This window comes from Balaenoptera musculus, chromosome 8, assembly GCF_009873245.2.
Source record: "Balaenoptera musculus isolate JJ_BM4_2016_0621 chromosome 8, mBalMus1.pri.v3, whole genome shotgun sequence".
Lineage (NCBI taxonomy): Eukaryota > Metazoa > Chordata > Mammalia > Artiodactyla > Balaenopteridae > Balaenoptera > Balaenoptera musculus.
In genome coordinates, this window is record NC_045792.1 from 98701105 (window position 1) to 98725305 (window position 24201).

Sequence of the window (24201 nt, forward strand, 5' to 3'; positions counted from 1 at the left end):
TTTTGGATGCCCCATATATACGGGCATGTAGAAGCTGAAACTTCAGCATATGTGACGAATGAATACTCTGCAGTTGTTCACGTGCAGATTCCCGGGCCCAGTTCCCAGGAATGCCGACCCTCAGTGCTGGAGGGTGTTGCTGATCTGTTCCCCAGGAGATTCGAAAGCACGTGATCCTGGATCACTTGGAATGCATTCAGCTACTTGTGGTCAGGTCCTACCCATTACCTCTCTGTAGGGTCCCTCTGGTCTATCACCTGCTTTTCATTTTTGCTGCCAGCACCCTCCCCCCTCTCCCCCCCCCCATTACTTCTCATTTGGAACTAATAAATGGAACAGCTCTGGTGTCATCACTTCTCTGTGTCACAAACCTGGTTTGTGGTTCCTCGTGGCCTGTAAATAAAAGCCCTCACAGCCTGGCAGTCCAGACCATCTATGCCCTGGCTCTCACACACCTTTCCAAGTTTATCTTCCTGTATGCCCATATTTTCCTCTACTCCTGCCAAACAGATGTGCCTTTTATTCTCAGGCATTCCCTTAGACACCCTCCCCCCAACTATTCACAAGGTCCCTGCTCCTGAGATGCCCTTCTTCATCACTTTTACCTGTTGAAGTTCTCCTTATCATTCAGGCCCTATGCTCTTTGTTATGGTCTCCATTTCTTGAAATGGTCTCCAAATTACTATTACTTCCTTTCTTCAGTGGATATTTATTGAGCCCTCAGGACATGCTAGGCATGGGGGCTACAGCCTTAAGCAAACTCCTGGATGCCCACCCTCATGAGACTGGGAGTCCCATGAGGTAGGTGGACATTCATCCAATGAATCACACAAATAAATGTGTAACTGCACCTCAAGATGGTGTAAAAAATAGGAGCAGGAATTTTACCTGGTCGGACAACCCAGAGAGGTTTCCTCGAGGAAATGAGCTGAAATCTGAAGGATGGGTAGCCAAGAGGATGCCAGAGTGTGGGTGGGGAGGGACCAAGATTGTGAAGCAACCCAGAGAGGAGAAGAGGCAGTGGCGAGAGTCTGCAGGAGGCCAGTGGGGCAGAAATGTGGGCAGAGTGTATTAGGATTCGAGGAGACCACGGAGGTTGTGGATGGAGAGCATCTTGGTCTTGACCTACAAGGAAGTCATGGAAGAGATTGAAGCACGGTGGGGTTGTGGTTACATTTTCTGCTAACACCGCATTTGTTGACACCCTTTTTGGTGGCATATTCTGCCTCATAACTAGGCAGTTGCCTCGTTTTAGACTGGGAGGTGCTTCGGGAGTGCCTGAATCTGCATTCCTCACAGCAGCTAATGCATACTCAGCAATATGGGATAAATGATCAAATGCCAACGTAGCCAGAAGTCCTCACCCCATCACAGCACGTCTATGGAGCCCTCGTTACTGCCGACTCTGCCTTAGGCACTGATATGAAAAGTGCCGAGATGCTTGTACCCATCAGACATAAGCAGCTGTGTGCCCCAGACTCCTTGAAGATGGAGCCCGGACTAGGAGAGCATTTCAAGAAATGGATGGCAAATGGCATAGGACCTGAATGATAAGGAAAATTTCAGTAGATCAAAACAGCAAAGGAGGGCATTTTGATAGACGGGACCTGGTGAATAGTAGGGGCAGCGGGGAGTCAGGGAACACTGAGGGAATGCAGGAGGAAAAGGGGGCATCTGTCCAGGGCAGAGAGGAGGATAAACCTGGAAAGAGGCAGGGCAGAGTTTCCAGAAGTTCTGGGGGAACTCCCAGGCATAGCTGGGACTGATACCACCATTGTGAAAAATGCCTTTTAAGCATATTTATGAGAATTGGTCAAGTGCATTGTTTGTCCCTGCTACCCTGGACAGAGAATAAAATAGTGTCATTTAAGCTCTCTAAACTTAATGTCCTCACCTTTAAACGTTGTTTCATAGGATTGCCAGGAAGATCAAATGAGTTAGGATAGCTGAAGGTGCTTTCTAAGTAACAAAGATTGTGCAAAGAGGGAGTTTAAACTCTCTCTCTCGTCCTCCTCTTCTCTCTCTGTCTCTGTCTCTGTCTCTGTCTCTCTCACTCTCACACACACACACATACACACACACTTCACATCCCCTGGACTAACCTTTCCCCGTGACTTCTCCATCCTGCGACATGCGACAGGTATTATCTTAGCATTTATATTCATTGCTGCATTTAATCCTCAAATCCACCCTTTGAAGAAGCTACCCAGGACCCAAACAGATGAGGAAACTAAGGCTTAATCACACAGCTGGAAGGGACGGAAGCTCTGCTGTTGGATCCAAAGGCTGTGCTCTTTGTCCCCCAGCAAGCTGGCGCCTTAGGAAGGAAATGGCGGCAAACCAGGGGCCTACTGGCCACCCCGTTCTTCCTCCTCCTCTCCTGCTCCCCCCCACATCCAGCAGACCTCCTGGCGCTGAATAGGGGATTGTTCTGCTTCTCCCTCCTGCCTCTGAATGTTGATGTTTTGGGTCATTAAGGGGCTTGGAGATGGGGTGGGGGTGGGTGGGTTATGACCTGGCAAAGGCCTGAATAGTCATTGTTCCTTTTCTTCCCCCCTTGAATGAGATTCTGTCCCCAATCTTGGTGTCTCCCTCTGGGTTGGAGGAGGGAGTGGGTCAGAGGCCAGGGAAGGGGAGCCTTTTCCCACCACTTTGATGGATAGAGCTTAAGCTGACGGATGCAGAGATTCCAGCATCCTTGGAGCTCTCCCCAGTCTCCCTACCCGGCCTTGAACCAGGCATCTTCAGCGTTGATGTTAATATCCATGAAAGGAGCCCTGGTGGGGCATGGATCTGAAGTCAAGGTTCCGGTAGATAGAGGAGAAAGAGGCAACAGTTACAGGCTTAGTTTTCCCTGCCAGTCCTGCGGGTTCATTTCTTCTGTCCTATTCCCCTGCAATAAACCCTAATCTCCTCCCTGCCCTCACCACCCCCCACCCCACCCACTGTGAGACTATCAAAATTGAGACTATCCTATCTTTAGGAGGGTTGAGCTTCTCGGAACAAAAGACATTAGATAAATAGAAAGTTATTCTTATGATCACTATCACAGTTGTTGATATAAGATTTAATGCTGGGAAATATGAGAGAGTTCTTTCAACCTGATCTTTTTTTTTTTACCACGCCCAAAGAAGTCCAGAGAGCCAGCTCCATCGCCCCCAGCCCTGGGCAGCCTTCCTGGGTGGGGGCAGAGTCTTCCTCTATCCTCTAGGGTCCCATGACCCTGTGTTCTTTTCCTCTGTAGCCTTCGGGGCTGAGGCATTTGGAGAATCAAGGAAGAAGGGAAATGATATTTCTCAGCACCTAGCACGTGTCAAGGGCTTTATATATTTTATTGCAAAGTACAGGGCGCATGAGAAATCCAGGTCCTGCCACAGACAAATACATATTCGATGAGTGAGTGAGCCACATTTAATTTCACAAAAACTAGGCAAAGGAGTCATCATCTTGTTTCTTGAGGGGAGAAAAGAAGGTTGTGGGGTGTTATATTAAGTGATCAAATTTGGCTGCAAACTAAGGTCTCCCAACTCCAAACCAGGAAGTGCTCTTTCTGGTACCCTGTACTGTCTCCCACATCCTTCCCCTTGTAACTCATCTGCTTTCACCCCCTTGTGACTGCTGGACTTCAACATGGCAGGAATGAGCCTCATTTAAAGCTGATACCTCAACCGGCAGCCCAGTGCCGGCACACTGTAGGACTCGTTTAATGTCTGCCTATTAATGTAACACAATTCAGTTTCATCCCTTGGTGACCCTGATCCTCTCCTCTGTCCCACTCTGGCAGGGACCCTCCGCCCAGTTCGCCGCAACTACTACGACCCGACCTCGGCCCCTGGGAAGGGCGTGGTGTGGGAGTGGGAGAACGACAATGGTTCTTGGACGCCCTACGACATGGAAGTGGGCATCACCATCCAACACGCCTATGAGAAGCAGCACCCCTGGATCGACCTCACTTCCATCGGCTTCAGCTACGTCATTGACTTCAGCACCATGGGCCAGATCAACCGGCAGACCCAGCGCCAGCGCCGCGTCCGCCGGCGGCTGGATCTTATCTACCCCATGGTCACTGGCACCTTGCCCAAGGCCCAGTCCTGGCCAGCCAGCCCCGGGCCTGCCGCCGCGCCCCCCGCCCCGCCCTGCTCCTGCCCACAGTGCGTCCTGGTGATGAGCGTCAAGGCCGCGGTGGCCAACGGGAGCGCTGGACCCCTGCAGCCCCCGGCTGCCCGCAAGAACATGCCCGAGTCTGGAGTGGTCAAGGTGCCTCCCCCACCAGGCCCTGGGGCCAAGCCACTGGACAGCACGGGCACCATGCGAGGCCCGGTGAAGACGGTCCCATCGCAGGCGATCCGGCGACAAGCCTCCAGCACGCCGGCAGGGGCGAATGCGGGCTCCCCTGCTAGCGCCCCGGGAGCCAATGGCAAGACCGGAAGGGTGGCCCTGGCGACCTTGAATCGGACCAACCTGCAGCGACTGGCCATCGCCCAGTCCCGGGTACTCATCGCCTCCGGGTAGGTGCTTCCATGGCTGCCTCTGGGCATCGACTGACCAGGGGCGTCAGACGTCACTGATCATCCGGGTCAGAGATGAAGGAAGGGCTGCCAAGGCTTAAGCTCCTCCTCGTCTTCGCCTGACCCCCTGGCTGCAGGTGGAAGGCAGCACGGTGTGGTGGGTTAGCAAGGATGTGGCCTTTGGGGTCCAGCAGATCTGGATTCTAATGGAGACTTTGCCTCTTCCTAGCCCTGTGATGGGGGCGGATCCCTAACATCATAGAGCCCCAACTTCCTCATCTGTAAATGCTGGCCATAATATTCATGTTAGGGTTGCAGAGAGGATTAAAGCAGGTGATGCCTACCAAGAAATAGCAGGCAACATTCATGGGCTCCCACCGTGTTCTAGTTTGGGGGCTTTATCGCTTTACTTAATCCTTACAACAAGCCGATGGAGTAGGCATTTTTTGATCCCATTTTGCCCTTGAAGACATGAGAGTTTCACTCGCTCCAGGGCACATACCTAATCATCAGCGGAGAACGGGATTCAGACTTTAGGAAGTCTGAGCCCAGACTCTTCCCCACTCAGCCATGCTGCTTCCCTGTCAATCACATACCACGGTGTCCAGCATACAGTAGGTGCCAAGTGAGGGTTAGTCCCTTTCCTCTGGTGCCTCCAGATTGGAATAACAGCCCATGTTTAACGAGTGCTTACTACCTCCCAGGCAGTTTCCATGCACTGTCTCAGTCATTCCTGTGACAACTTGGGGACGTTGTAGATTCTGTTATAACTACTTTTTATCATCCTCTTGGCCTTCCTGATCCTAAAATGGGAGAGACGCGGGTCCATGTGGTACCCGTAGCCTTTGCCTGCCAGCCCCTGATTTCTTGTGAGATTGGCCTCTTATATCTGTCCAATCTTCCCTTTCTCTGGAGGAGCCTGGCCCTGCCTGCCACCCAAGCCCCAGACATTCGGGATGGTTCAGAGGTAGGTTGGACGCAAGAGTGTGAAGGTCAGGCTGCCCAGAGGAAGATCTCTGCACATAGAGGCTCAGCGCTGGGAGGAGACAGGAAGGAGGGTAGATTGCAGACTGTGAGGCCGGGCCTTCACTCCTGCCTCTGCCACTGGGTGAGGCATCGAATCTTTGCAAGGTCCATGTTCCCCCTGTGTGGAATGGGGGTCATCACGCTTGCCTTGCCTACCCCATGGAGTCAGTGTAAAAACCTCAGCTAAGAGAAGTCATCCCTTAACAGCTGACCCTATGCACTCGCCGGCATTAACTCATTACCTTACACCGTGATGCAAGTGTCAGGCATGGGCACTCCGCTAGGAATTAACTCCCCAAGGAGAGATGCACAGCCCATGTGTTACTGAGTGGGAACTGGAACCTAGATTTTCGTCTCTTAGTCTTCTGCTCTTTTGGCCAAAGCCCAGCTCTTCGTTGTATTCAAAGGCAATTTATAAATGGTCAGATGCTAGTCAGATGCCTGGGATATTCATGACTTCCTCTGAGCCTGCAGAAGTATTTGGCAGAGGGGAAGGGGTACCCGCACAATGCCACTGCCCAATTTCTCCACACTGGCGTACAGAAGCATCCCGGGGCCTCTAACGGAGTTCCAGGGCGACTGCTGGCATGGCAGAGGGAGGCTCCTATAGTGGGTAAGAACTCAGTCTTTAGAATCTGACTGGCTGGGCTGGAACCCAAGTTTCTGGCTGCGTAACTTGGGGCAAGCTTTGCATCCTCTATCTTCAGTTTACTCATCTGTAAAATGGGGATAGGAATAGTACCTTGCTTATAGGGTTTGTCATGAGGACTAAATGAAATATTCAGTGTGGATTTACTACAGTGCTTGGCACATAATAAGAGTCTTTTCAGTATTAGCTGCTATTATTATTACGAACAGTATCTATGCGCTCTGTAGTTACTGAGGTCGGAGCTGAGCAGAATCTAACACCCTACTTCATTTCTGGCGCCCTAGACAAAAGCCAAGTGACCCCATGCCATACTTGAGGGAAAAGAACCCCAGATTGCTTTAAATGTCAATGAAGGAGTCGGCAGCTCTTTATCTCTCTGCTTGAGTATCTGCCTGCCAATAGAATCCGAGCAGCAGAGTAGGGCGGAGGTCTGGGCAGTGCAATTTCAAAAGGGCTATAGAAACAAGTTGTTTTTTTCTCTGCTCTGTTTTCCTGACAAGGGAGGCCCCTCCCTACCCTCTCTGTCTTCCAGCCCTCTCCTTTTCACCTCTTACCACCTCCCTCACCCCCACAACCATCTTCTCCTCCAGCCTTTCTTGGCCATTTAATTAGCGTGTTTATTCCCTTTGTCTGCCATTGCCATCGACCTTCTGTCGTCCAACGGCCCCTTCCCCCTCCCCTCTCTGCCCATGACCTCTTCCAGTAACTTTCCCACGGAAAAAAGGAAGACCAGGGAGGGCGGGAGAGGTGGGATGGAGGGAAGGGTTTGGGGGGAACAAAAGATCCTGTGAATTATTCAGAGACACAAGCAGGGGGTTTCTAAAGAGGAGAGAGGAGGGCTGTGCTGAGGAGGGCGGGAGTCGCCCCTCTGGCCCTCTTTTCCAGAATGGAAGCTTCTCTATCTCCAGCGAGACCTCGGTTGCTGGAGAGACAAGACCATTGTTCTGCCGAGGATTCCTGGGTTGGCTCATAACTGCCAGAAAAACACTTCTCACCATGGTATCTGCAGAGCTATTCTCCCCTCATCAACCCCCCTTCCCCTGCCACCTTGCCAGCTCTTCTCTTTTCTTAGTTTTGTATTTTAGAGACAGAAATTAAAACGTGCACCCTCCATAACTGGGAACTTCCCCACAGCATGGGGGCAGGGGGTGTCTGCTGATTGGCCAACAAGTAGTTGGGTCAGGCAGCTTTTGCTGAGTTGAGTTGCCTGGAGGATGTGAACACTCACCTGCCTTTGGGTTGCTGATTTCCAGGAAAAGGAATCTGGCACCTGTAACCCTGGGGGCCCCAACAGGCTGTGACCGGTGTGGACCATACAGGCTGTTCTTGGTTTTCATTTTAATGAATAACGGTGGGGGAAGGGTGATCAAGTGTTGCCAGCTTAACAATCTGCCCAGCTCTCAACTTTGTATTAATACTTTACACCTGACATCCTCAAGAATCTGAGAAAATTGGAATATTAAGCAGGAAAAGGCTTTATATCAAGCCCAACTTCCTCTCACCTTTGGGAACCAAAAAATGTAAACAATCACCCAAATTTGCATAGGGCTTGGCTATTTACAAAGTGTTCGACCTAGATCCTAAATCCTCCCTGGGAACCCATGAGACAGAGATTTAGGGTGCCCTGTTTACTACGTGGTAACTCAGATGCGGTCATGAATGGCAGAGAGGCTGCACGGTTCTCCCAAAGGCACAAAGTCAGTGCAGAGCTGGGTTAGAAGCAGATATCCTGACCCCCTTGCAGGGCCCCTTCCGCTGGACCCTTCTGTATTTCATAAGCAAATATCCCCTCTTCCCCAAGCCCTGCTGGGGAAGCCTCCAGAGCCTCCTGACAAGCCCTTCCACCATGTTGTCCCTTTCCTGGCCTGGCAGGGACACCCACCTGTTCCGCAGTATTCACCAGCAGACCCTCCCTCTCCCCAGACCTTGCCCCCAACCCTGAGTTCTCGGGCTGCCTGGGACGTGTGCGCTGGGGACGTGTGCGCTGGGGACGGACTGTTTCCTGGTTAACCAGGTTGGGTGTGGAAACCTGCCAGTCCAGTTTGTGGCAACAAAGGTGGCTTTTGTCACCCAGATCACAGCTACTTATCAGCTGAAGTGGGGGCCTTGGAGATGGTGAGGGGGGAAGGCAGGTGCTGGGCTGGGTGGCACCCACTGCCCACTGCCCCCTGGTGCAGATCCAGAGAACAGGCGCAGAGGCGGGACCCTGCCCACCCCACCCTCCCCAGAAAGAGGCGGGAGGAAAATCAGCTCCAGGTGGGGGACCCAGGGCAGAGACGGCACCTTGGGTCCCCAAGTAGTGGGGTGGGAAATCATCAGGAAGTCTCCTTGGCAGCTTCTAACCCAAGACTTTCACAGTTTTACAGATAAGGAAATTGAGGCTCAGAAAAGTTGATGGACATTGTTACTGGCAGGACGGGGTCTTTAACCTGATTTCTCTGACCGCCCTCCCCCCCCCCCCATCCACAATACCATGGCTGGCCTTGTGGGGCAGGTTACAGAGTCCGGAATCGAGTCTGTGCCTCTCTTTCTTGGTGTCTTTCTTCTGTGTTGAATTCAGCTTTCCCCTCCTCCCATCGGGATTTGATTTATCCTGGGGACAGTTTCTGAGGACAAGTAGCCTTTGGTGGCCTGCTGAGACACAAACACACCCACATTTGTTATTTCCACATCCTTCTCACAACCCCGGTGCACACGTCATCATCCCTGGGAAGGGACAGAGGCCCCAGAAGACTCGGCATGGCCAGGCAAGCGCCCATCCTCCTGGGCACGTGGGGGACAGACAGACCCAGGGCTCAGCCTTGAGGTGACACTCCAACCTCCCCTCTGAGTTGTGGGTTTATTCCTTAAACCTGAAGCTTCGTGTTTTCTGTCTGCAGCACGGGGGTGTTAGGAGGATTACACAGACACAAGAGCACAGCCTAGTGAGTGGCAAAAACAATGGGCTCCGGAGACAGATTTCCTGGGTTCAAATCCTTCGCTGTGTGACCTTCGTCAAGTTTGCTTAACCTCTCTGTGTCTCACCTTCCCTGCCTATTAAAACGGAGTTAATAATAATAACACCTCTTGCATAAGTTGTTGGAAGGGTTAGATGGATGTATATATGGTGAGCAGGTAGAATGGTGCCTGGGATTAAGTGCCTGACTCTACTCCTGTTAGCGATTTTAACACATGGGTGAAGGGCTGTGGGCTGTCTTGTTCACTGCTGTGTCCCTGGCATCCAGTAGAGTATCCAACACAAAGTGGGCTCAGTATGAATGGACAAATAAATTAATAAACAAATAAACAAGTACTCTTTCCCCTCCCCCTACTTTCCCAGCACCACCCTTCCCCCATAGCAGAAACTCTGGCTCCTGGAGTCATCGGTGACCCCGTCCATCAGGCTCTCCAAGCACACATCCCCTCCCAAATCCAGCTGTGGAGGCCTGGGTGGCAAGGGGGATGGTGCAAGACCTAGCCCCATGTGTCTCATATTTTTCTACTCAGCACCGTGGGAGGCCTCGACTTTCCCAGGCAGCTGTGCTGTGTTCTCTCCATCCTGGCTCAAGTTGCTGGGGAGAAGGACAGAAAAAGGAGGAGGCCTTGCCTGATATTTATGTTTCTCAGGGAAAAGGAGAAGTGACAGCTGTTAGAGCAGTGGTTTCCAAATGTTAGACTAGGGATCGGCTGCCTTTGCATCCTCTCAGCAGAAGCTTGTAAAAATGCAGATTCTCTTGGCCCACAGGTAGAGCTTCTGAGGCAGGCAAGGGGCTTTGCCTTTTCAAAAGCTTCTGAGGTGACTGTACACCCAAGTTTGAACTTGCTTCTTTATGTTTTTTTCATTTCTTCAACCAATATTCGTTGAATGCCTACTAGTGTCAGGCTCTGAATGAAACAGACAAAGATATTTGCCCTGGTAGAGCTTAGATTTTAGGAGGGAAGATAAGAAGCAACAACTTATTTTCAAAGATCATACGTGGGAATTCCCTGGCGGTCCACGGGTTAGGACTCAGCACTTTCACTGCCGTGGGCCCAGGTTCAATCCCTGGTTGGGGAACTAATATCCCACAAACTGTGGGACGTGGCCAAAAAAAAAAAAAAAAGACCAGGGTAAGAGGACTTGGGGGGGTCTCAGGGTGGGATGGAGTGGTGGTTAGCAGTATTAAATAAGATGGCCTCAGGAACATCACTGAGAAGGGAACATTTGAGCCAAGGCTGAAGAAGTTGTAGGAGGGAACCAAGTAGGTGTCAGGTGGAACAGCATTTCAGACAGAGGGAACAGCCTATGCAAAGGCTCTGAGGCAGGACTGTTCTTGGCCAGTAGGAGGAACAGCTAGAGTGCAGTAAAGAGGCGAGTGATGTGAGGAGAGGCCAGAGAGCTGGGGGGATTGGGGTGGGGGATTTTGGCAGCTCATGCAGGGCTGTGTAGGCCTTCCTGGGACTCTGAGGGAACTGCAGAGCCCTTCTGAGTTTTGAGGTTCTGAGTGGAGGCATGATGTGGACTGACAAGGTTTGAAGGTACCAGCTCTGGCTGAGGGGCTAAGAACTTACTGCCTCTTTAGTAGTAATAAGAAAGGGGAACCCCTCAGTGGGTGAAGTTTTGGGGTCCCCACCACTGGCCCATTTTGTCCCACTTGTCAAAAGCATGATGCGTCTGCTCTTTCCTTCTTCAGGGTCCCCACCGTCCCAGTGAAGAACCTAAGTGGGTCCAGTCCTGTCAACCCTGCCTTGGCAGGTAAGAGAAGCCCCCGGCTGAAGGTAGAAAAACAAAAGCAATGAAATAGGTATAGTGAGCATTTGTAAAAAGAGAGACAATTCGGATGTTGATTAAGACAAATGAGGGTGTGAGGAGTTGGGTTGGAAGGGCAGGAAGAGTTTGGGGAGAATTGATTGTGAAAAGCAAAGCTTGCTGTTGAAAATGAGGGAATGGATACGTTTCCGAGAAAAGTAGAGGCTACGTAGAGAATCCATGAGTTATGAGAACGCCGGTGGAAAGGAGGCGAGTAGGTTACTGGGGAGGGGGGTTTGGGGGGGGTTTGGGGGGCTGACTCTCCAGTCCTTCTTCTCTCATGCTCTTGCCATTCCAGGGATCACTGGGATCCTCATGAGTGCGGCAGGGCTGCCTGTGTGTCTCACCAGGCCACCAAAGCTGGTTCTCCACCCGCCCCCCGTCAGCAAGAGCGAAATAAAATCCATCCCAGGGGTTTCCAACACGAGCCGCAAGACCACCAAGAAACAAGCCAGGAAAGGTATCGGCCTCTTTATCGAAAGGGGTCCTGACGGGGAGGTCACAGACTTGGCTCCCAGCCGTGGCTCTGCCTCCACCACTGAGGGTCACACCCATGCCTTCACCCTCTATGCCTTAATTTCTGCATCTGCTAAATGGGCCTACCTAGTACCTGTTCTGATGATTACACCAAAGTGGATGAGGTATGGATCAGATGGCGACACCTTGAGAAATATAAAAATGCAGCGCAAAACTATAGACACATAAAAATAGGATGCGTGACACAGATAAAACATCAATACATTAGAGGGAAAGATCACTTTGACATTGGAATCCGAACAGACTCGACTCATACCCCAACTTTGTCCCTTGCAGTCTTGTGACCCCAAGCAGCCTCTATTTTCTCACCTTTACAATGGGCACAACCGGTACCCGGCAGGTATGTCCTGTAATGCATCCATGTCACTGGGGAAGTAACCACTGTCTTGTGTCCCTCTGGAGAGTCCAGACACTCTGGCCCCTCGAACCCCCCTTTAGGAGCTCCATTCTCCCTTTTCACATCCCACAACTAGGAGGTCAAATACCTGTGCTTATCCGGGCACCAAGGACCCCACTTCAGCTTGGTGGCTGGTCTTTCTAGCCTCTGGTATTGGTTGTTAAATGATTTCACTGTCACCCCTAAGTCCCCACCTTGCAAACTTGTTATGAAGTTTCAATGGGATCATATGTATATTGTGACTTAGCCCGGCAAGCAATAGGCTTTCAGTTAATAGAAGCTTGATTCTTCTAAGAGAAGCAGGGCAGTGGGAAGGAAGGGCCTGCATCCCAGCTTTTGAATGTTGCAGGATCCACTTCCTCAAACCCTTGTCCTACTTTTCCAGTCTATCAAAATCTCTCTGCTTAAATAAACTTGATTGCCTTGCTTGTAGTCTCATAGGAAACGGCAGGATTTTGCACTTTCCCACTCTTCCTGTTATTATTAACAGCATATATCAGACTCTTAGCAGGTAAAGTGCCAAAGAACTGTACATCCATTAGCTCATTTAATTGTCAAAGCATCGCTCTCAGTAGGTGCCAGTGGTTGCTCTTGCCCATTTCCTAGGTGAGAAAACAGAAGCTTCGAGAAGTTAAGAAAGTCACCCAGGGAGGCACTGACCCTTTTCTCAAACTTCTATGCCTCTTTGTGAGTCTGTATCATCCCATCCCCTGCCTTTAGGCTAGGCTGCCTCTTAGGGGTCCAGTTCCTCCCTCCCCAAAATTCCAGAATCAATGCACCTGTCAGGTGATTGCTTCCCAGAGCATCACCCTTTCCCTACCGCTGGGCTACCTCTGCTGGCAGTGATCATGCCATCAACAGCCAGAGAAGACCGTCCTGAAGCTGTAGTCATAAATTCCTGGTTTCCCATAAAAATAATAACACTTTGACTCCACATTACCGATTGAGACAGTACTTAGCACATTGTAAAAGGAATGCCATAAGCCTACCTAATGCTTTTAAACGTGTAACAGTTTACAGAGTGCTTTCATTCGTCATCTCATTGCATCGTTTGGGCGGGTCCAGGCTCCTCGATGATGTGGAAGAGAAACCCACTCAACTCAAGTGGGTTTGTTGAAATTAGGCAGGGGGCTGTCAGGGAAGTGACCTAAGGAGATGAAGGTGGATGTGAGCACCTCCCATCTCCTCAGACCACCTCCCTCCATCTTCTACCACTCTGTTCCCTTTCAGTTCTTAAATCCAATTGCGCAATGAATTGCTTGCCTTTTCTGCTTTGAGCCTGGCTAATAACTCCCCTCTCTCTGGCACATCCAGCTTGTCTTGGTGGCCCACTGAACATCTTGTCCCCACAGGTAAAACCCCAGAAGAAGTGCTGAAGAAGTATCTGCAGAAAGTCCGGCATCCACCAGACGAGGTGACTGCAGGGGAGACAGGGCGGGGTTCACCTTCTCCGTCACCCACAAGCATCTCCTCTGCTAGAGTTTTCCGCAGGATGCGGCAGGAGCTGCTTTCTAAGTCCTGACTGGTGCAGAGCTGGTCAGAGCGGACGCCCAGGCTCCAAGGTTCATGGTCCTGAGCGACAGCTGCAGCTTAACCTCTCCCACCTCCCCATTCAGCAAACTGCTGACTGATTCTAAACTGCCTTAACATGAGAGTCTGAATTTAAGAAAGGCAGTATGATAAGCTATGGGCACTGACTTTAAAATGGGCTTGATGTCCATCAGCAGTTCTCAACCAGAGGTGATTTTACATGACTGGAGGGGAGAGGGGATACTGATAGTATCTAGTAGGCAAAGGCCAAGGGTGCTGCTAAACACCCTACGATGCCCAGGAAGGCCCAGGACAGCACCCACAGCAAAGAATTATCCGGCCCCAAATGCCAATGGTGCCAAGGTTGAGAAATCCTGTTGTAGACTTATTTAAACAGCAGCCTCTCCAGGACACTTCAAATGCAATTCCTTTACAGACGTTCCATTTAAATAAAGCTTGTCAGTGAGTCTATCTGCAAGCATTGGTTTCCTCCACAAGCCACTGAAGGATACCAAGGAAGGACGGTCGGTCACAGCCCCCAAGGAGGTTATCATTCTTTTGGCCAGCCTAAATGAACATGTTCCACCATCAGGTATTATTTCAGGAATTTCTCTGTTGTGCAAAGCAAGGCAGGATTCTATTTAGATTCCCAAAGGCATGTTTACCCTGGTTTGTGGGCTTTCTAGAAGAGGAGCAGAAATAGCGCACCTGACCTCTGAGATCACGCGGGGACCACCTTGGAGATGCTTTGGCCTCATAGGCTGATGGAGAGCTGATGTCCTCTTTCCTCTGTCCCCTCCCACCCCCAGGACTGCACTATCTGCATGGAGCGCCTCACGGCCCCCTCGGGCTACAAGGGTCCACAGCCGACGGTCAAGCCTGACCTAGTGGGTAAGCTGTCCAGATGCGGCCACATCTACCACATCTACTGCCTGGTCGCCATGTACAACAACGGCAACAAGGTTAGTGCCAGCCCACGGGGCTGCTGCCACCTCCCACATGGGCCCTGGGGTGCAAGAGCATGGAGGCCTTATTGGAGCGGCACGCGGGTGGTCTGGGGAGTCTCAAAGGCATCCCAGGGCAGCAGGAGTGATGAACTTGGTTGTTCTCAGCAGGATCAGTTTTCCACGAAATTATGACGTTGGTAAAATCTGTCTTTACCTTCCTTTTGGTCTATGCTACCCAACTCTCCCCCTGTATCCACACTGAGTGGTGGTGTGAAAGGTGTAGACTTCTGTCCCTGAGAGTCCCGAGGGGGAGTGGTCCATGATGATGGGCCAGTGGTTAGTGTTCGCTCATACTGGCATGGATGGATTTCCCATCACCCTTCCTTCTCCCAGGGCTAGTGATTTTCAGTTACAATTCATTTTCTGTGGACAATTTCAAAACACCTTTCACTGCCCCTTTAAAAGCACTAAAGATTTCATCAAAGTATAACCGGAAGTCCCTTAGGGTCCGACTGTTCGAGGAGAGGAAGACTGTCTGTGATGCTTGTCTTGTCCACTAATGACAGAGGAGTGGTATTCCCCCATTAGAGCTGGTTTCCAGGAATCTGGGAGCGTCCTCAGATGATAACCCTCTCCTTACAATGCCTAAGCCATTGAGTTTTCTCATGTTCTCTCCCGTGCCTGGAATAACCTTCATTCCCCATCTGCATGAATTAGAATTCTACTCATTTCTCCAGGCCCAGCTTGGATTGCCTCAGAGTCTGGGATTTTTGTGATATCCTCCAACCTTTTATTCATCCAAAAAAATGTTTGGCTTTCAGAGGCTGCTCTGTACTTCTCTTGCTGTGGGAAAAAAGTAAAGGCAGCAGACCTAAGCTCAAACCCTGGCTTAGTAGCCAAATGACGTTGGGCAAGATTTTCAACCTCTCGGACATTTCATTTTCCGTCTGGAAAATGGAGATAAAACAATCCCTACTTTATAGGGTGCTGTTAGCATTGTTATTCAAATTAGTATCTCCTTTGTATTATGGCTGTATGTTTTTTCCCTTCATCCTAATATAGCCCTGTGGTTGAAATTCCCGAAGTGCCAATCTTGGGATCTTTCTTTGTCTCAGGGAGCTCAATTATTTGTGAACGATGTGTGTCTGTATCCCTTGCCCAATTTCCTGACCCTAAGAAAAAAGGTTTCATCAGGACTTGGCATTTGAAGAGGTTATTTTGGGTTTAAAGGGGTTTCTTAGAACATTTATTCCCTTTTTTGATAACTGTATTCAAGAATAATCTAGTACTTTTGCGTTTATTTCCATGGTGCTTCAAAAATGTTGAAGACGCTATCCTTTATTCTCTTTTGCACTAATACTTTGAAGCACGCAGTTTTTATCTTCTTTACAGAGAAGAGGGGTGAAAAGGCCCAGAGAGAATTTATTGTATCGAGAGATTCATCCAAGGTCACGAAGCAAGTTAAGGCCAGAACAGAGAGTGGGACCCTGGCCTTGGATTCCCATCCTTTGATCACACGGAGTAACTTCCATTGCCCTGAATACAAGCTGTTCCTTTAAATGAGTAGAGTTTGAATGGAAACGTCCTTAAATAGCCCTGCAGAAGATCCCAGTCTTCCCCGAGGAGATCTGGATGTCCTGCAGAGCTCTGGTCCCCGCTGTGTGACAGAACTTTGTACTCACGTTGTTTCCTGCCCACGCTTTCCTTCTCCTCACTCCCTTTCTTTTTTCAAGCTGGGAACAGGATTTACTGTCCAGGCTTTCTCCCAAGCTCTCCTCCTATCCCTCCAGAAGACACGTCACCAGGTTCCGCTGTGAAACCATGACCCCTCACGTCACTGTACCCAGAGTCCCCCACCATCCCCCCATCAGAGTCCTGAGATACAGGGCAAAGCCCGGTCTCCTTATGAAGGATGGGGTCTCTCTTACATGTCCCTTAGCATGGGAGCATGGGGTTGGTGTGGAATTTTCCTCCTCTTATTCTGGAGAAAGCTTTAGTTTTCAATGGCCTCAGTAGCCAGGCAGGGGGGTAACGCAGGTCTGTTACTCATTTGGGTGCATTTTGCCCCCGACCCTAGCCCTTTATCTCTGGTACCTTTTGGGGTTGGGTGGGGAGGTCATTACTAAAACTGTTTCCTATTCTGACCTTGTCTCTTAAGGATGGGAGTTTGCAGTGTCCAACCTGTAAGACTATTTATGGGGTGAAGACAGGTACCCAGCCTCCAGGGAAGATGGAGTACCACCTCATTCCCCACTCTCTGCCTGGGCACCCAGACTGCAAAACCATCCGGATCATCTACAGCATCCCCCCTGGCATTCAGGTGAGCCCATCCTTAGCCAACGGCTTTTATCATTTGAAGTTCAAATGTTTGCAAGTAAATGTTTGTCTTCAGTCCATTCAAGCTACTGTAACAAACAAACAAACAAAACCACAGACTGGATGACTTTTAAACAACAGAAATTTATTTCTCACTGTTCTGGAGGCTGAGAAGTTCAGATTCAGTGTCTGGTGGCAGCCCGCTTCCTGGTTTGTACACCGTCTTCTTACTGTGTCCTCACGTGGCAGAAGGGATGAGGAGCCTATCTGGCATCTCTTTTATAAGGGTACTAATCCCATTCATGATGGCTTCACCTTCATAAGCTAATCACCCACCAAGGGACCCCCCCCCCCGCACCTCCTCATACCATCACATTGGGGATTAGATTTCAACATAATAATTTATGGGTGGGACCCAGACTTTCAATCTACAGCTCTCCACCCGTGGCCTCCCCAAATTCATGTCCTTCCTGCACACAAAACACATTCATTCCATCCCAATAGCCCCCAAGTCTTAACACATTCCAGCACCCACTTTAAAGTTTAAGTCCAAAATCTTATCTAAATATCATCTACATTAGATAGGGGTGAGACTCAAGGTAGAATTCATCCTGAGGCCAATTCCTCTCCAGCTGTGAACCTGTGAAACCAAACAATTTATGTGGTGGTGTCTCACCAGACACTGAGTCAGCCGACACCTTGATCTTGAACTTCCCAGACTCCAGAACTGTGAAAAATGAATTTCTGTTGTTTACAAGCCACCCAATTTATGTTATTTTGTTATAGCAGCCAGAGCTGCTAAGACAATGTTATGCTATGAAAAGTCTCCTCCCCACTCGGGTCCCCCATCTACCCAGTCTCACCCTCCCCGACTCTCTGCCACTGTTCTCACTTTCTTATGTATCCTTTCAGGGTTCTTTGTGCTTTTGCAACAAAGGCTTCATCCACTCCTCCCATCTTTACACAAAGGGTGACATATCAGACATAGTGTTCTGCACCCTGCACTTTCTTTCTTTTTTTTTTATAGATCTTTATTGGAGTATAATTGCTTCACAATGCTGTGTTAGTTTCTGTTGTACACCAAAGTGAGTCAGCCATATGCATACATATGTCCTTATATCCCCTCCCTCTTGAGCCTCCTTCCCACCCTCCCCAGCACCCCCCTCTAGGTCATGGAAGCACCGAGCTGATCTCCCTGTGCTATGTTGCTGCTTCCCACATGTACCACAATTGTTCATTGCAGCACTATTTACAATAGCCAGGACATGGACGCACCCTGAATTTTCAATGAACAATATAGTCTGTAGATCTTTCCATGTCAGTATAGAGAGAACTTCCACATTCCTTCTTAGCTTTGCATAATCATCCCTTGTATAAATGTACCATAATTTATATTCAGCCATCTCCATTTGATGGGCATATGGATTGTTTCCAATCTTTTGCTACAACAAAATGCTGTCATGAATAACCTTGCACGCATGTGAGTATATCCGCAGAATAATTTTCTAGAAGTGGATTTTTTTTTTTTTTTGTCAAATGGTATTTGCATTTGTAATTTGATAGATAGTCCTTGACTTTTGTGGACATTTCTTTTGATTCTTCAAAAGACAGCCCTAAGGAACAAATTGAACAATTTTCCTGCAGGGCAGGAAACAATTTTCCTGCAGGGCAGTACATACAAATGTGTCCCTTCCTTCACACATTGAAGCTTTTTCTAAATGTTCTAGGGTGTTCACTCTATTCATTTATTTAACAAATATTTATTAGTTTACCCTCCTTTCCTCCTTCCTCCTTGCCTTCCTCCATTTTGTCTTTTGTTTAACAAACATTTGAGTGTGGACAAGGGGCCAGATGTGTTCTAGATGCTAGAGAAAGAATGCTGAGCTAACCAGACACAGTCCTTGCTTCCCTGAAGTCCCCCTTCTAGTGAGATAAGGAAGAAATAAAACAGGGAGATGTAATGGTCTGTAAAAAATTGAATAAAAAAACATGGTTCTTCTTTGAAGGACACATCAACCAGTCAGGCAGAAATAAATATACATCACTAAACTATGGAGTAAAAACTGATGTGCTACTGATACAACCATGATGTGCTACAGTGATACAACCACTGATCCAAGCTGTGGGAAACAGGGTGGACAAAGACAGCACAAGACCTTCAAAGTCTGACAGGACCTGGCTTCCAATTCCTGGCTGATTCCTCCTTAGCTGGTGATTTTGGACCTTGACCACCTGACCTTCCTGAGCCCTGTTTCTTTATGTGCACAGCCGGGAAGCTAATTTGCAGGGGTTTTGTAAAGATGGGTGATAATGTTTATATGCGCATACTGTGGTCCAGGGTACAGAACCAAGGTGCTCAGTACCTGGTCTCCGTCATTAATGAGTATCTTACATGTCAGGGTAAGGAAGAGGGCCTACGTCTGTCTGTCTGGGAGGGTTGGAGGAGACTTTCTGGGGGCAGGATACTCACTAGTAGAAGAAAGACATGAAGAAATGGAGGAGAGAGTTTTTAGTTGGAGGACACAACAGAGTGGCCAAGGGAGAGAAAGAGGGGGTGTGGAAGGCCCATAAGGAAGAGTTTAACTTGGGTTAAGATTTGCCAAAGTAGGGGACAGGAGGAGGGAGTAAGAAGGATGTGAAAGGGCAGGCAGAGAAGGGAGACTGTGGCCAGGTCGGGGAAGGCCTTCAACACCAGGGTGAAGGCTATAGATTCTCCTTGACAGGCTGGTGGTGGGGCGGGGCGGGGGGGGTGGTCCCTGAAGGTTGTTGGGCGTTGGTTAGGATTATGGAAAGTCGTGTGATTGGGAAGATGCTTTAGGAAGGCCAGTCTGGCAAAGAGTTGGGGGTGACCTGACAGACCAATTAGGAGACCACGGCGATGATTTAGCTTCCAGTAATGAAAAAGGGAGGGGCCGGGACCAGGGAGATATGGTTGGATGTGAGGGCAAGTGAGACTTCTGGAATGATTCTGGGGCTGCCAGGGGGGTATAATAGGGACAAGAATGAGAATACGGGAGTCCTGAGGAACAGCCAATGGCCTTGGTGGGAAGTAGGACAGACTGACGTGGGCAAAGTCGGGGTGGGGCCACCACTTTGGAGGATGTTCTTTTTTCCCGGACTCCAGGACCAAAGAATGGGGAGCCTGCACTCGGGTATAGAGGTGCCCGCCTGCTGCCTCTGGAGGTGCCGTGGCTCCCCTAGGAAAACCCAAGCTTGTGTCAAAAGAAATGCATCTGTGCACTGTCCTTACAGCCACTCCGTAGACCACCCCTGAGAGTCGGTAGCAGAACCCTCAGGGCAAAGTCCATTCCTGGAGACTCCAGGGACCACACAGGCTTGGGCTTTCATGACGAGTGAGGTCCTTTAAGCTCTGCCTTCACTGCAGACAATGATTCTCTGGGGGAGAGACTCTGAGCGGGGCCAAGGCAGAGTCGTGACTGCTGAGCTTAGCACCGTGCAGGGAGCACACAGCCTTGCTGGGCTGGTGCCAAGCAGGTGTCTGTGTTGGCCGCATAACAGGCAAGTCCCGGGCAGGAGAGGAGCAGGCAGAACCGTGGTAAGAATCGGCCATCAGTTGTCCAGCCTGGCTTAGAAACAACCATGGCCGTGGGAATGTTGTAAATGTGATTTCCTAAGAATGTGAAATTCAGAAACCTCAGGTCCCGCGTCTCCCAGAAGACACTGTTGCCTCTTTCCGTTCCCTGTGATCTTTCCCTTCTCTGAGACTCCACTGTACTCATCATGCTGTTCAGTTTGCAAAATCATACATGATCCTGAACCATGCTATTAAAAAAAATTGTTTTAATCACATAATTTTTAAATCACTTTGGAACTGTTGTCCATAGTAAGAGAAAATGGAAAATCTGTGTTTTCTTGAAGTTTTGTCACTCTTTCATTCATTCCTGCATTCACTCCTCATTCATTTGTTCAGCCAGGATACGGTTACTGATCTACTGTGTGAGAGCTTGTACCAGGAACTGTGTGGAATTATCAATATTATATTGGCTTCATCTAGAAGGGATTTTAAAACAGTGTTTCACAGACTCTGAGGGGGGCTAGGGGTGCTCAGAAATTATAGACAAACATTTGTGTGTAGGGGGAAAATATGTGCATTGTTACTGGGAGAAAATCCCTTGTTTTCCATGAGCTTCTCAAAGGGACCTGTAAACCATTCTGAACCCTGATTAGGAAGCCTTGTTTTTGACTAAATTCTGCTTCAGTTTCTTTCCCACCTGGTGGCTTGAGACCGCTAGCTTAATAGGGGTGTTGGATGATGACAGTTGAATTGTCAGAAGATTTTTAGTCGTGAATATGTCAATGTATATTGTTAAATAAGAAAACAAACCAAAACCCTTGAGGACAACGGAGAAAATCCCCAAGAATCATTCAGATAATTCTGAGCGCATGGCTCTTGGCTCAAAGCTCACAGGCACTTACATTATTCTGAGTAGTTTAGAGGTTAAAAAAGTCCAGAGTATGCTTCAGGAAACCTGGGCTTAAGTTTTGGCAAAGCCATTAACATAAAGGAAGTCATTTAACCTCTGGGGCTGCAGTTTTCCTCTTTTGTAAAACAAAAGAGCCAGAATAGATGATGATGAAGGTGATCAACAGCTGCTGAGCTCTGAATGTGCGCCTTAACATTCATAAGGTCCCACAAGGTGCGAATCCCACATCTTCCTTATTTAAGGGGTGGGGAATTAACACCCCAAGAGAGAGCAGCTCCAGCTAACACAGCTGGGAGGCAGCAGCTCTGGGTCCAGAGCCAGGTCCAATGACTCGAGTATGTGTTAAACCACTACTCTCACTGCTGTTTGGGTCTGTTCTCTGTCTAGACTCTGTGGCCATTAGTATTCATCATTATTTGAATCAATCACAGCCTGCACCCCCTGCATCCAAAAGATTTTGAAAAATGCTCTTTCCTCTCTTTTTTTTCTGCTTTCAGGGGCCAGAACACCCAAACCCTGGGAAAAGTTTCAGCGCCCGTGGCTTCCCACGACACTGTTACCTTCCAGACAGCGAGAAAGGGAGAAAGGTGAGAGCAGGTTTCAGCGTAGGGCTGGGGAATTTACTTGTCTCTTAGGGCCTCAAGTTTGCTCCCTACGATGCTAAACAGAACTGGGTCTCTTGGAACTCTAGATGCCCATGTAGCAAAGTCATAGTCAAGTCAACTAGAGGTAGGATGGATATGTTTAGAATTTTATTTTTGCAGGGTGGTGGGGCCTGGGCTTTTGGCTTTTTCCTCTCCTGGATTTTACTGGCAATAATTCATCTATTTTAGGATCCTTCCTCTAGAGTTTTGCTGCCTAATGGCAGGTCCTGGGACCAGCACCAGTGGCAACACCTAAGAGTTTGATATAAATGCAGAACCTTAGAAGCTACTTCATTTTAACAAGATCCCAAGTGATCTGACAGCATATCAAAGCTTGAGAAGCACTGCTCTGGGGCAGGGATCTTAATTTGTGGAATTTTATTTGTTTATTTATTTTTTAATGAATACTTTGCCTTTCCCCAAAAGAGTAGAGGGAAAAATCACTGGGTTTCTGGATTCTTAGTGATTCCCAGTGAGGCTTCAGTTGTTCTATGAACTCTAAAATTAGAATTAAAATTTCATGTTCATTTTCCTGTGGATAAGGCCAGAAAATCATTGGAGTTTCAAAGCATTCCCTGATCTCAAAAGTGAAAAGGACCGTTGATTTATTGAACAAGAGGTGTGCCTTTGTTAGCTTTCTCTAGGTCATGCTGCGTAACAAACAACCTCTAAATCTCAGTGGCTTCCTTCAACCACTGTTTATTTCTCATGTACTTTGCATGTTAGTGGCTGTGTCTCGGTTGCTGCTATGGGTCAGCTTTCATCTGCTCCATGTGGCTTCCTGTTCTGGAATCCAGGTCAAAGGAGCAGCCCCTCTGTGGTCCATCCCCTTCCCATGGAATGAGGCAGAGGACCAAGAGAGAATCCAAGCAGGAGTGTACAATCCCATTAAAGCTGCTCCTGGAAGCTTGTTACTTCCACCCACCTTTCATAGGCCCCAGCAAGTCATGGACAACCCAGACAAGGAGCTGGTGCCCTGCCTACAGGGAGGCCCCTTGGCAAAGAGTGTGGCTCATAGCAAAGAGTGTGGCTATAGTCTCTCAGAGGGGAAGAATCAGATAGTTCGGGACAATAAGAGAATCAACCACATCATCCTGAAGAGGTGCCCAGTTCAGTGTTCCCAGATTAGGAGTCAGGGCCAGTCCTGATACCCGTTTGCCCTGAACAGCCATGTCTCTACGCTCGAGATCTACAGCTCCAACTGCTGGCTAAACATCTCCACCATCAAGTCCCACAGTTAAAATTAGAATCCTCTAGCCAAGAGCTGCTCCTCTGCCAGGCCTCCCTCTTCATGTTAATGACATACTCTGTATCCCTGGGACCAAACTGGACACATGAACATCTTGGACTCTGGCTCTGAACCACACATTTCTCCCTGCACTGCCCTCCAAACCACTTGAATCCTTTTCTAATCCTGCCACCGCCAACCTAGTTGTCTGTCACCAGAATAGTAATCCTGAAACACAGTTTCTGGCATCACTCTCCTTGCTTAACAGAAATAAAGTGAGAGAAAACAATACAAAATTGTTAGGATGGCTTTCCCTTCCTTCTTTACAAGGACAATCTTCTCTGCTTGATATACAAGACCTACTGCAGCGTGGGTCCCCTCTCACCAGTTCCTCAGCCTTATCCCTCCTGTCTGCTGTTCCCAGGTGCTAACCTTGGGCTCCTTTGCAGAGCAAAGTAATAAGAGCATGGGCTTTGGGGCCAGACGAGCCTGGGTTCAAATCCTAGTTCTGCCATTTACCAGCTGTGGGAACTGACATAAAGTTGACTTAATCTATAAAAGAATGGTGATTATTTCTAGCTGTATGGACAGGATATTGTAAGAATTAAATGAAGGTAGCGTTGGTAAAATGCCCAGCATGGTGGCAGCAATCTTAATTATCCATGCCTTGGATGATATGTATTTCCAGTGTCTATACGTCCTACTCTGTTAATATACCTCATATGCTCCCCTCTCTCTGAGACTCAGCTCAGAAGCAGCATCCTGCATGAAATCTATACTGATCCCCACCTGAGAGTCAACAGAGTCATGACTGAGAGCAGGGATGGTAAAGTCAAGCAGTCCTGAAGTCAAGGCCCCCCTCTGGCACTTTCTAGCTGCACGACCAAGGCAAATCTTTTGTCTTCTGAGCCTGTTTCCTCTTCTGCAGAGAAGGGATAATGAGCATCCTGCCTCGGCCAATTATTATAACCATTACATGACCCAGTGCCTGGCACTTAGTAAGTAAGCACTCAGGAAATGGTAACTCTTAGTTTCAACGCCAGCTACTCTTATTACTGTTACTATTAAGATCCCCCACCTCGGGCTTCCGTGGTGGCGCAGTGGTTGAGAATCTGCCTGCCAATGCAGGGGACACAGGTTCGAGCCCTGGTCTGGGAAGATCCCACATGCCGCGGGGCAACTGGGCCCGTGAGCCACAACTACTGA

The 24201-nt window shown here is 49.0% G+C and overlaps 1 protein-coding gene across 1 annotated transcript in view; it reads left to right on the forward strand.

The window, feature by feature from the left end:
- DTX4 (deltex E3 ubiquitin ligase 4) overlaps positions 1-24201 on the forward strand; it is a 34246-nt gene that overhangs the window by 5286 nt on the left and 4759 nt on the right. The window contains exons 2-8 of the mRNA XM_036862121.1: positions 3785-4508; positions 10836-10897; positions 11250-11411; positions 13238-13299; positions 14225-14377; positions 16521-16682; positions 21621-21710. Coding sequence (XP_036718016.1) covers positions 3785-4508; positions 10836-10897; positions 11250-11411; positions 13238-13299; positions 14225-14377; positions 16521-16682; positions 21621-21710 — 1415 coding nt within the window. The remainder of the gene's footprint in view (positions 1-3784; positions 4509-10835; positions 10898-11249; positions 11412-13237; positions 13300-14224; positions 14378-16520; positions 16683-21620; positions 21711-24201) is intronic.